Source organism: Entamoeba histolytica, genomic scaffold (genome assembly GCF_000208925.1).
Source record: "Entamoeba histolytica HM-1:IMSS scf_1104750516741 genomic scaffold, whole genome shotgun sequence".
Taxonomy (NCBI): Eukaryota; Evosea; order Mastigamoebida; family Endamoebidae; genus Entamoeba; species Entamoeba histolytica.
Genome location: NW_001914923.1, coordinates 14,966 through 29,542, shown reverse-complemented (window position 1 = coordinate 29,542; position 14,577 = coordinate 14,966). Strand labels below are relative to the sequence as shown.

The 14,577-nt window shown below is 23.4% G+C and overlaps 1 protein-coding gene across 1 annotated transcript, besides 4 other annotated features; it reads left to right on the top strand.

Annotated features, from left to right (window-relative positions):
* Positions 1 to 1,622: part of a repeat region that runs on past the window's edge.
* Positions 1,623 to 5,894: 4,272 nt separating this feature from the next.
* Positions 5,895 to 6,424: a repeat region.
* Positions 6,425 to 7,428: 1,004 nt separating this feature from the next.
* Positions 7,429 to 7,737: a repeat region.
* Positions 7,738 to 7,740: 3 nt separating this feature from the next.
* Positions 7,741 to 8,693: a repeat region.
* Positions 8,694 to 9,629: 936 nt separating this feature from the next.
* EHI_030770 (uncharacterized protein) lies at positions 9,630 to 13,787 on the top strand (the record flags this gene model as incomplete). Its single annotated transcript, XM_645767.1, has 1 exon — positions 9,630 to 13,787. The coding sequence occupies one exon, from the start codon at positions 9,630 to 9,632 to the stop codon at positions 13,785 to 13,787; it is 4,158 nt and encodes a 1,385-aa protein (XP_650859.1).
* Between the last annotated feature and the right edge of the window lie 790 nt (positions 13,788 to 14,577).

Sequence of the window (14,577 nt, the reverse complement as noted above, 5' to 3'; positions counted from 1 at the left end):
TCATTATTGACATTAATGTTTATTACTTTTATTATACTTTCTATTTGTTCCCATCTTAATTTCTTATATAATTTCTTATTCAACCAATTAATTGCAAAACAATACATCACTTCAATTAAAATTCTATTTCTTTGTTTTGTTGTATTTCTTGTCTGATTATCATCTCTTGTTTTTTGACAATCAGTGCTTTGCTTTTCTCTTCGATTTCCACTACTGTCTTTTTCATAGGAGTAGTTTCGTTCATCTTCATCGTTCCTGATGATGTTTTCCTCAGTACTGGTTGTGTATTTATCACAAGTGTCATCGTTTTCTTCTTCTCTAGTTCCTTCTGTGAGATAAAATTTTCAATATCATCTTGTTGTTTTGATATTATTTTTTTTGTGCTTCATTTTCTTTTTGTATGTTATCTAATTCTTCTCTTGTTCTTTCTGCAATCTCATGACTTATTATTGCTGGTTGTTGAATTTCAGAGATTTGTTTTTCTTTATCTCTTATTTCACTTTTCAGCTCCTCAATTTTCTTCTCTAGTACTTCCACTTTTTCCTCTAACATACTATTCTTCTTTTCCAGTATTTCACCTTTTTTCTTCAGCTCTTCTGTTTTCTCCTTTTGTTCATCCTTTTCCTTCTGTAACTTCCCTTTAGTGGATTTCAGACTTCGAATGGTTTCTTCTTTGTTATTCATTTCCATGATTTTCCTTCTATCTCATTTATTTCACCTTGTAATTTTATGTTTTCTTCTGTTAGTTGTTCATTTTCTTTCTTCTTTTCATTATAATTTGTTTGCACCTTCTTAATTTCTCTTTTCATATTTTCTATCTCTTTCTCAAATTCTTTTCTGACTATTTCTTTTGCTTTTTCCATCATTTCATCTGAGATGGTTTGTTCTTCTTCCTTTCTTTTTGCTTGATACTCTTTAATTTCTTCTTCTAATTTTTTAATTTGCTTTTGAAGTACTTTAATTTCTTCTTTTTCTTTATAATTTTCCTCTTCATTCTTTGTTTCTTCTTCGTTTTCTTATTATGTTTTTCTTTCTTTTTCTGTTTCATTTATTATTTTAGCCATTTTACATTTTTTTGTAATTCTTTGATTGGATTTCTACTTTTGATTTCTGTTTCGATTGCTTGGATATCTTCTTCTTCCCATCATTTTGTTCTTTCCTTAAATTCTTCTTGCATTTTTTCAATTATCTTTTTCTTTTTAATTGAATATACTTCTTGAAGAATATCATATCATCTTTTTCTTTTACCTTCGTATTTTTTCAGTATTTCTGAATATTCTCCTTTTTCCCATTTATTTATTATTCCTTTTATTCTTTCATGTATCTCTTTTATTGTTAACCACCTATGTCTATTGTTTGTATATTCGTTATTATTCCAGTATTTATCCTGTTTTTTTTCCGTTCTTCTTTGTCTTTGTTGTTTTTTAAACCCTTTTCTCTTGGTATTTCTTTTATTATAATTGTGATATCTTTTATTATAATTGTAATATCTTTTATTGTTGTTATTGACATTAAACCTTGTATTTCTATGTCTTGTTTGCTTTTCTTTATAAGACATCAAGGCATTACTCCATAACAATGGCAATAAAATTTGTTGTATTTCCTGCATTGGAAAAGGATCTCAAATAGAAAAATAAAAATAATGAAAGAAGATAAATAAAATAAGAATAAAATCAGATAAAAACAATGATATTGTTATTATATTATTATGTTATTTTAGTTTTGATTTTATATTTGTTATTTTATTTTTATCTTTTATAATCATCATTCATTTCTTCTTTTTGTCTTTTCCTCTTTTCTAATCATCACTCATTTCTTCTATTTATTTCAATTTCATTTTATTCTTGTTGTTATTTTATTTATTTCATCTTTTATCATTTGTCATTTCTTGTTTACTCATGTTTGTTGTATATTTTATTCTTATTATTCTTTATTTTATGTTGTGTTATTCTTAATTATATTTCTTATTATGTTTTGTTTATTATTGTTTAAGTATAAAATAAGAATATGAATAAAATAAAGAATAAGAAATAACAACATAAATATGTTGATGTATTTTATCATTTCTTTATTTGTTCTTTCTTATTCATTTGATTCATAATGAATTAATTCAATGAAATAATACAAATAATTTGTTTATTCATTTTATCTTATTTCTCTTTCATTCTTATTTCTTTTCTTATTTATTAAAAACACCCTCATTGGGTGTGAATATTTCAAATGAAATAAAATAAATCAACATTGAATTATGTCCATTTTTAATTCACCATTTCATTCATTGGCAGATGAATGAAATGGCTGTTCATATTCTTCATTGATTTGTTTTTATTCTTTTTTTATTTCATTTCAATTATTCAAGATTGAATCATTTCATTTCAATTGCTATGATTCGTTTTGGTGTGAAAAAAAATTTTCCACAAAGTGCTTTTGATATTCCTTCATATTCAAATGAATATTGACTACAAAATGATGCTGTTTTATGATTTTCTTTACCAACAACAATATCACCATATCCAAATGCAAATAAATAATTATTTGATTGATTACATAACCCAAATGCATTTTGTGGTTGTTTAATATCAAATTTCTTCATTCCTTTCATTCTTCCATTTGATTCTAATGAAAATACAAATGATTTTTGATCATTTATATCATTATCAACTTTATTAATTTTAGAATTAACATATCCTCCAAATTTATTTCCTTCTTCATCTTCAATAATAATTATTATATGTTCTTTATTCATCATTTTTTGATCAAATACTGATGTAAGTATATTCCATTTGTCATTATCTGAATCAAATATTATACTTCTTACTTTTCTATTTGTCCATTCTTCTAGTTGTTTAAATTCTTCATTTTTCTTCTTTTCTAAATAATCACTGTAATAATGCTTTTCCCATTCTTCTATCCTTTTTTTAAATTCTTCTGCGATTGTATCTCTTCTTTCTTCTGGTGTTCTGAATAATTTGTTTCTCATTATCATTAATTCAATTGAAATGATTTTATCTATTAGTTCATTTCTTGCTTTGCCTAGGGTTTCTTCATCATGATTTACATTCTTCTATGATTCTTTCCATTTTTTCTCTTACTAACTTTATTTCTATTTGGTTGATTGTTTCTTGACTTTTTTCTATCACTAATTTTCTTCTTCTTTCTGTTTCATCAATCCTATCAAATATTCCTTCTCCTCTTTTAATTGCTTCTGAATATGTTTCATCATCTTTTAGTTCAAATACTTCATTTTTAATACTTCCTATATAATATTGATAATTCTTAGTAGTATCATCAATTGATTGTTGAATGTGTGGAAGTGTTTCTACTACTTCTTCAAAAAATTGTTTATTTTTGTTTATTAACTCTTCCATTTTAATTCAATTTGATGTTTATAAGTTCAAAATATGAATGTTTAAATAGTTAATATACGTTATTAACATCAAGTCAATTATTATTTTTATCATCATTTTATTTTAAATAAATGACTTTTATCATTTTTAGAATAACAATAAATATATAATAATATTAATAATATAATAATAATAACATTATAATATTGTTATTTTCTATAATTAGTTTATTTTATTTTGTATTTTTTCATTTTTTTAAAAAAAATTGAAGAGAAGAAAATTCAATTTTGTTTTATTTTTATTATTTCATCGTTTGTGATTTGAATTTTCATGTTTTAACAACATTACTTCAATCAAATTAAATTAATAAAGATAATAAATGATAAACAAAAATAAGATAATAAAATAAGAATAAGAAATGAATGAGAAAAGAAAAGAAATAATTATTATAAATACACAAGGAATAAAAAAAACAAATAAAATGATAAAATTACATTAAATAACATAATAAAAGAAATAATCATTATTTAAATAATAAAATATTTAATATGAGAAAATATCAATATTATTAATATTTCTTTTTGTTTATTAAAGATAAAATAATAAGTATCATAATATTTTGAAATGAAATAATAAATAATTTAATCATATTTCATTCTTTTATTTTGATTATTTACCAACATTATCTTCCTTCATTCAAATTAACAATCCATGAATAAATATATAATCATTGTGACTAAATAAAAAATAAGTCATTGTTTAATGGAAATTAAAATTTATAATAATAAATATATTTCAAAAAATATGTAAAATTATTTATTCATTTTTTAATTCAATCATAACATTACAAATTTATTTTTGTTTTAATGATGTTTGTATTTCAAACCAATAAACAAAAACAATATGTTAAATTATCGATAAATTTATTCATTTATTTCAAAAATACATTTTTATGTAAAATTAAATAAAAATAATATTAATAGAAAATTATCTTAAAATAAAATAATTAAAATAATGGTTATGTAACATTCGATAAAATATTTTATTTTTTAAATACTTTGTTGTTTTTCATTTAAATAAAATATAGTGTAAAGAGTATTTTTTTAAAATGAAGAAATGAAGTTATTTATTTCAAATGAATATGAAATGCTTTTTAATAATAAATACCATTCTTCAAATTGATAAATAATTGTCATGTTTAATTGTTATTTAAAACAACTAACAACAGTCAATGAATATTAAACAAATTAAATTGTTTATTATTTGAAATACAAGTGATTGAAAAGTACATTTTGTAAATTTAAAATGAAGAGAATGTTTTGAAAGAAAATAATGATGCAAAATCAGAAACTAAAGAAACAAAAGAGTTATATGGAGAAGTCGATAAATGAAATATATTTATTATTATATCTGTATGACAAAACACAGAAAGAATGGAAAAGAATGTATCTGAATAAATAGTTGATTATATTATAAAAATATTAAAAAAAAGAACTTTAAATAATTAATATTGTTTTGAATTTCAACCAATGTTTTCATAAAATAATAAAACAACGAATAAAATAATACAGAATATTTTTTCCAATATTAAACATTTGGAAACATGGTTGTGTCGTGTTGATTAAATGATATTGTTCTATTCATAAAGAAATGCTTGAAGAAAAAAAGAAAACAAAAGTAGAGAAATAACAACAAAAATTATTAAAATTTTTTAATGGAATAACTGGAAAATATTCATTTTACAATATGTTTTAATGAGTCAAAAAGTTCATCTTGTTATGATGATATGTACAATGTCAATAATACCAATTAATGTAGAAGAAGCGAAAAGGAGATATTACCTATCATAACAATAATGAAAAAAGATATAATCATTAAACAAGAAAAGAAACAAAGAAGTGAAATACACATAAGAAATTAATTATAGTAATTGAAAAGTTGAAAGAACTGAAATTAAATAAATTATTATGCCTAAAAAATCAACAAGGAGAATGAAGTGAAAGAAATAAATAGAATACAAAATTACCAAAGTAATTGTGTTTGTAAAAGAAGATATTGACTAAGAAGAACTAGAAAATAATTTGTCAGTATTATTCATCATAAAGAAGAAATAATTGAAATAATAATAAGTATGTATAATTATGGAACATCATCAGAAAGATGATATGATTCTATTTCTACAATACAATTTTATGAACTAATTAAAAACATTAAATAGACTGAATGAATTTTTATTTAAATTTATTTTGAATAACTTAATATAAAATATGATAGTTTATGTTTTATATAAACAATAATTTAAATAAAATGAATAATAAATGAAAATAATTAATTAATGTAAGAAATATGAATGTCAAATAATATTTTATTCATTGAAATAATAATTATTCATCATTCTTTTTATTTCATTTCGTGTTGTTCAAATTAATTTATTCTCAATCACATTCATTTCATTAATTTATTAATATTGATTCTTAATTAATTTGAAAATACAACAAAGAATTATTCTTTGATATTTATTTTCTTTGTTTTTTATTTATTCATAAAAGATCTTTTTCCAATACAGGAAATACAACAAATTTTAATGCCATGGCTATTGTGTAAAACCTTAGGGTCTTGTAAAGAAAAGCAAACAAGACATAGAAATTCAATGTCATACAATAAAAAAAGAAATGTCAATAGCAATAAATGGCATAACAATTATAATAATAAAGGTAAACGAAATACTAAGGAAAAAGGGTTTAGAAGACGAAAGACACAAATAAAAACAAATAAAAAACAAGGTAAATATAATAACAATAAAAATTATACAAATAACAAATACAAATGGCTAACAATAAATGAAATACAAGAAAGAATAAAAAAAAAAAAAATAACAAGTGAATGGAAAGAAGGAGAATACGAAGAAATACTAAAAAATATGAAGGTAAGAAGAAAAAATGGTATGATATCCTTCAAGAAGTATATTCAATTAAAAAGAAAAAGATAATTGAAAAAACTAAAGAAGAGTTTAAAGAAAAAAACAAAAGATTGGGAGGAAAAAGACATTAAGGCTATAGAAGCAGAAATTAAAAACATATAGATATATAATTAAAATAATAGAAAATTTATACTTTTGTATGATAATTGTGGATGATATATACTTATAGAATATTGTTGAAAAAGAGAATAATTGAACAAAATTCAATAATGGTATGAAACAAAGTGAATTTATATATTTAAAAATGGTTATTGTTAATTGTTAATGAATGAATAAAATATCAAACAAATCAAAGAATAAAAATTGAAATATTCTTAATGAAAAAATAAATTTCTGATAATAAATAACAGGAAAGATTTGGAATAATATATATGTAAAAATTTATACATAAAAAATCAAACAAAAAGATGAAAAATATTATTATAATTAGTATTTTAGAATTATGAAGATTTGAATTTATATTATACTTATTTGTTTTGTATTTAGACAAAATGGTAATAACAGAATCAAATCATGTAAACAACATTAAAAAGTTTTGTGTTGAAACGATATGACTGTTTTTACATGAACTGGGTTTCATATCAGTTTCTATTCACATAATTATTTACAATATACTTTTGTTTTATCATTTTTTTTATCAAACAAAAAAATATTAGCACACCAAAACATAAATAGATATTATTCATCCAATATGTTAATTAACATAAATATTTTTAATACTTACTACCAAATTTCATCATTCTTTTTCTTTTTAATGATAAACCAAAAGTGAGTCATTGTACAAATTTAATTTTTTAGTTTTTGAATAAACGTATCTTCTAAATTCATTTTCATATTCAATAAATATTTAATATTCTTTATTTATCATTTATCATTTAAGTTTTGATATATTTATTATAACCATTAATGTTTGAGTCAAATATAATACTTCTTACTCTTCTTGTTGTCAACTCTTCTCTTTGTTTCTTATTTTAATATTATCTATTTTTCTTTTTTCTTTGATTGTCTTTATTTTGTTATTCATAATTCGTCATAACCATTATCAAATTATTACTAATTATCATAATTATAAACATAACAATATCTTCTCATTTAAACACATTTTTGATTTAATTTTAAGGAATTTCATTTTTTTATTTTTCTTTTATTTCATAATTATGAAAGAGAGAATGAAACATTTCATTACTACTATATTATTTTGACTATTTTTCTTTTAGCTTTAACAACACTTTATTAGGACCTTATATTAAACTATGTAATATTTCAACATAATATCTTGCTATCCCCTTTGCAACTTTACCGAATACATTCCTAATTCAAATACACAATCATAACCAGATAATAACTGTGAGAGTCAAAGCTTGAATTATATTAAGGTTTGTTGTGGTATTTCAGATGTACCACCTTCGATCTAATGAAATTGTTGAAAAGAAAAAAGAAAAAGAAGTAGTCATAGAAATAAAGAAATTAATGATAAATACATCAAAAAATGGAAGTGTCATCAAATAAGTGATATTTTAGAAGATGATTTGAGTCAAAATGAGTAGATAAAACTACTACAGTGAAAGCATGGAAGTCAATCAATATTAAAAAAAAATGCATTTCTACAATTAACTAAAATGCAAGATGGAACAATATTTTGTGAGTATAGAAAATCAAAAATAATGAAAAATGAAAGATTGAGATACTGCCCACTTTGTATAGACAAAATATCAACAGTAGAATACATTCTACTATCTTGTATTTATCATAATAAATCACAAATGTAGAAACATGACAATATTGGCATAATCATATGGGAGGAATTAATAAGAAAATACACTGGAAATAATCAATATAAAAAACCCCCATATGAAACAATGTTCCAATATAAAGACATTACAATGATATTGAACATACAAATAATGCATAAAAGTGATGGACAATATCACAAAAGACCAGACATATACGTAGTAGATAAAAAGAACAAAACTGGTCTAATATTTGATATGACTATTGTGGCTGATCACAATATTAATTGAGCCTATTTGAAGAAAAGAAATAAGTATAAGGCATTAAAGAATATGCTAATGAAAATAGAAAAATTAAAAGATGTCAGAATAATTCCAGTAGTAATTTCAATTAATGGTTTAATAAATAAAGAAAGTATTAGATTAATTAAAGAATTAAAAATTGAAATTGACATCGAAAAAGAAGTAAAAAACATTGTAATAAAAAACATGATTGATGTCATTGAATACTGCTTTTATCACAACGAAACATACTCCATAAAACTACAAGAAGAAGACTCTTTAATTTGATTATCTTCATTGAAAAAAAAAACTTAGAAAAACTAAATCTATTAATACTTAATTAATTGATTTTTATTCATAGTTATTATATTATTTGATCAATTCTTTTTTATTCTTTTGAAATATTTCTTCAGTTCTCTTAATTTCATTTTTCAGAGTCATTTCTTCTCTTTGAATATTTTCGCTGTTATTTAGTTCTTTGTTTTATTGATTAATCCTTCTTATTTCTTATGGTTTTATATTATCTTTGTCATTTTATTCTTTATTCTTTCTGTTTGATTTATTTGTTTTACTTTTTTTTATTTTCCTATTATTCTTTCTATTTCATCTATCCTTTCTCCTTTTTATTATTGAATATGTATCATTGTCATTTTTTTAAAATTTTTTCAATGTCACTAAATAATGATGTTTAGTAGTATCATCAATGACTGAAAATAAGAGTACAAATAGACAAGTAGAATAGTGGAACTGTCATTGATAAATCGAATTTATTCTTGTTGATGGTATTGAACAATAATGTTTATGTTTGTTATTACTTTAAATTATTATACAATGAAGTTATGTTAATATTCATGAAATAGAAAGTACAATACTTTCACCTAAATAAAGTAGTAGTTTAATATTAAATTGTAATTACATAATAATACCAACATTAAAAATAAATAAGAATTAATTATAACATAAAATATACTAAATAATTAAATAAGTAATGCAATGTACAAATACTAATAAAATACCTGTAAAACCAAAAACAGATAATTAGAATTTGTCATTAAAAGAAAATGAAAAAAAAAACGAAACAACCTAAAGATAGAAACAACAAAATAAAGCACAAGACGTTAGCATAAAATGTTTGTACTTTATTTTATAAAATAGTAAGTACCATCACTGAAAACAGTATGGGATTTATTTTTAAACATTGACAACAAATTTAATCATCACCAAAGAAAAACAAAATTATTTTTTTATTTTTTTTTTTAAAAGAAAACTTCATAACTACAAATATTCACAATGAGTAATTCACTTTCAGATAACATTATCCTGATATTGTCCGGAGAATATCCTTCTTCTTTACCAAGTCAAGTTATATTAGAAATATTTGAAAATATTCCATTTGAAAAAGTTAAAGAACAATGTGCTCCATTAGTACATTCATATTGTTGTAGACATGTTTGGGGAAATGATTCTAAAGCATTTTTATATAGATGTAAGACATGTGAAACAGGACCAAATTCATGTATTTGTGTTGAATGTTTCCAAAATGGAAACCATGAAGGACATGAATATTATATGCAGAAGAGTGGTTCAGGAGGGACGTGTGATTGTGGTAGTTCAATATCATGGAAAGCTAGTGGATTTTGCAAATATCATGGACATCATTTTGAAGGGAATTTATATGAGATAACACCAGAACCATGGAAGTCAAAGTTTGATGAAAAGATGGAATTATTATTGACACTATTAGTTGAAAAATTACAAATAATATTTGAAAAGTTTCATCAAGGAGAAACTATTCAACAATTAGAACAATATGGTATATTAAGTATAATTAAAATATTAAGAAAATGTTGTGAAATTGATTTATTTCAATTTCATGTAACAGAGCTAATGAAAACAAATAAACAAAATTATTATTGTAGGATGACATTATTAGATAAAAACCGTAAAATAGGAATAGATGAGTTTTTAATTGATATGTCTATGATTGACTGTGAAGTATTTGTTGATGAGTTATCTCTTTTTGTTATGGAATTATTAACAAATGATAAAAATACTGATAGGTTATATGAATCATTTATGGATGATTTGATTTATATTATGAATAACGAATCACCTTCAAATTGTATGAATGATGTTTTTACAAAACTAACATGTCAATTTACTTCCTGTAAACAATTTAATGAAAAATATTTCTTTGGAAATGTAGCTAGAAGTGTTTCATTTATTGGGGTTATTTCTAAGTATTTTAGACAAGACGCACCAACAATTTCATTGGATAGTCCAAAGATTATTTCAATGAACTATTATACAACTGAACTTTCAACAATTGTAACATCTAATCCATCTAAATTATTTTCTATTCCAATGTTATACCAAGAATATATTAGATGCTTAGAATCAATAATGTTTTATCATGAAGAGTTAAGAGAATTACACCAACATGTTCAGTATGAAAATTTATGTGATTATTCCCCATTTTATTGTAAAGAAGTATTACTTGGTATTGGATTTACTTGTTTAAAAAGTCTTAGTAAAGAACAACTTTTAAATGTAATTCAAGACGTTACTAAACGTTATTTAAAATTATATAACATTCACGTTAAATGTTCACATCCAGACGTTGGAATTAACCAACCTATTTCAATGTATTATCCTTTATTAACATTTTTAGTTTATGCAATTTCATTAACAGACTCTCCATTTGAAACGTTCCAAACATTACCATCTCCAAATTTATTATTAACATACCCAATTATTTTTCATCAATTTTTAACTGAATTAAGTTATGACCAATTATGGGCTAGAAATGGTCAGTCTGTAATGCTTAAAACTATTTGTTGTCTTCCACAATATCCAGAACAATTAATGTCAGATACTTTTCTTCTTCAACTTGCTTCATATAAAACAGAAGAATTACTTCAATTAATGATTCCATTATGTAAAATTGATAGAATAGATGAAGTAATTGCAAAACAAAAAGAAATTAGTAATGAATGTCCTAAGTCTGTTCCAAGTGAAATAGTTGCTGGTTCTATTAGTTTATTAAAAATAATCAATAATATGTTCTCTGATCCAATGCTTTCAAATAAACTTAGTCAAAAACAAGAAATTATTTATTTGTTTATTCATTGTCTTGCCTCAAGACAAACCAATGCATCAGACATCAAAAAATCAATCCCATCAAATGTAGATGGATTAAGAGATATGGATATTGAAGAAATATTTTCAGAAATAGTTGATATTAAACAAAAGAAATGTTATTTAAAAGAAGAGTATTGGAAATATATTAATCCTTATTGTCCATATATTAACAGTGTTAATAGAGAAGTTGTATGTGAAGAATACTCAAAAAAAATGAATAAATCACTTCCTTGTATTTATCAGATTGAAAAAAGAGATCCTACACTTGAATCATGTCTACTTCATTTACTCCATTCACCAATTGTTAGTGATTTATGTTGTAAATTAATTGTAGGATGTCATGAATGTAAAGTAGTTAGTCTTGTAGAACATTTATTAAGACTTAGAGCTGCTTATCATGAAGGAATTACTTATGATAATTATCATAAAAATATTTTAACAAATTTAGGTGAGATTCTTGCCAATCATCGAGAATGGAAAGATGCTTCAACAATCAAATTATGCAAAGGAACATTGTTAGAAGATGTTTTTAAAGGGTATGAAAGTATTAATGGCAAAGAAGTTAAACAATCAAATGATTCAAAGTCAAAAAAATTAGCACTTTTAAAGAAGATGGCACAAAAACGTGATAATTTCCAAAAAGTATCTATTGTTGACATTGAAAAAGAGGAAGTAGAAGAAGACACAAAAAAAGAAGGATGTATTATTTGTAGGTCTTGTGAAGATTCAGAAAATGATCCATTAGGATTCTTAGGACATATTGAAGCAACTGATGCTATTCGATCAGCTGAATATGCAGAAAGTGTTGAAGGTGTACGAGGAGAAACAAAAGAAGAATGTTGGAAAAAACCATTAGGACTAATTGAAGGAGAATGGAAATGGAAACCAAAAAGAAACAATAATTGGGATGTAACAAAAGATGATCAAGAGTATCGTGTTCTTTCTTCTTGTCCACATAAAATACATTTAGAGTGCTATTTAAAAGATTATGAAGATAGTGGAAATGAAGAAAATTATTATCTTTCTAAATCAGTATACTGTCCATTGTGTCATACAATATCAAATGTTTTTATTGAAGAACATCAACCAATTTCAATTAAATTAGAAGATCCATCTTTTGAAGGTATTGATAGTGTTATAAATCAATGTATAAATTCTATACCAGAATCTGTTTCTTCGTTTAATAAAAGTGTAAACCATACATTGTCTAGAACATTAACAGCTACTGTTCGTTTTGGAATACAAAATCCAGTTGAATGTTCATTTTTATCAATGACAAGTGTAGTTGCATCAACAGTAATGTCTCTGGAAATTCAAATGCGTTCATCTAGACCAACCAGATATGAACATCAATTAAATACTTTATATTCTTATCTTCAAGTCATCAAAAAGATTGCAGCAAATTTATCTATTCAATTTAGAAAAGATGTTTTAGAACAAATTTGTAAATTTACATCAGCAAGAAGTCCTATTCTTCAATTGTTAAGGTGTTATATTTTATTCCCTGAACATTGGTCAACATTTTTAGCATTGGCTGATATGCATGAGTTGTTGGCAATTTATAGTGAAATTCAACAATTTAGTAAATTTACTCCACCAGTTAATTGTAATACTATTGTAAAAGAATCAGAATTACCTCAATACTCAAAATACTCAACTGAAAATCAATTAGTTGATGCTCTTGCTCAAACTTATCTCAGAAGAATTGCCATTCTAAAAGATGTACTTACAGTATCACCAGAACCTTTAAAAACTCATTATGATTTCCCTATTCATGAAACACTAAAAGTATTAAATGAAAAGAATTGCCAATGTGTTGGTTATATTCAAAGACCTACAATTCCTCAACCATTTAAATTTATTTCATTACCATCAACCTATCAACAATTAATTAATGAAGTACTAAAAACACGTTGTTGTGTTTGTGGAATTGAAGCTTCTAAAATTATATATAATTGTGCTATTTGTATGACATGTGGGTGTTTATTATGTTATAAAGATAAAAAACATCAAGACATAATCCACAGTGAAAGACCAGTTTATGAACATATGATTAAATGTTCTGGAGAAGTTGGTATCTTTTTGGTAGTTCATTCTGCTATTCTTATTATCATGACACCAAAAATGCATGCTCAAATTAATGGAATATATGTTGATAGATTTGGTGAATCACCAGACTCAAGTTATCTTACAAAAGAAATGTATGGCTTGAATACTCAACTACTTGAAAAGATAGAAAGGTTCTATCTTACTGGAGAAGTATCTTCATCACCAGAACTTAACTTTTATGTTCCGAAATTTCATTAATTCCAAACATTTATTTCTTTCTTTTAATTAATTTCTATTTTTTAAATAAAATGATAAATAAAAAGTTCAGAGTAACTATGAAAGAATCATCAAGGGAGATTATTCATCCCTGGTAACATTTTCAAAACGAGAATATTACCACTTCTTTTTATAAGAATCCTCTCTATTATTCATAAAGTTCTCATCATTACAATAAATAAAAAAAGATATAATAAAAAGAAAAATAAGAAGGTTAGAAAAAAAATTGTGGTTTAGGTAATTCTTCTATAAAAGAAAATATTAAAATTTTTTTTATTATTAGTAAAACAAAAAACAAAAAAAACAATTTTTTTTTGTTATTATTAAAAACCCTTAAATAAAAAAATAAGAAAAAAAGAACTTTATAAAATCAGTCCTTCGTAATGGTCGTAGTTCCAAAGGCCAGAAAGACTTATTGCCCAAGATGCAATAAGCATACTACACACAAGGTTTCTCAATATAAAAAGGGAAAAGATTCACTCCATGTCCAAGGTAAGAGAAGATATGATCGTAAGCAACAAGGTTTTGGAGGTCAAACCAAGCCAGTTTTCAAGAAGAAGGCTAAAACAACAAAGAAGGTTGTTTTGAAAATCGAATGTACTAAATGCAAGTATAAGCTCCAAAAATGCTTAAAGAGATGCAAACATTTCGAACTTGGAAATGAAAAGAAGGACAAATAAGCAAAATATCTTCGATTTAAATTTATTTTTGTTTTTTATTTTAAAAGAAAATGAAAAATATTTATCTTTTTTATTTAAACTAATGTTATATA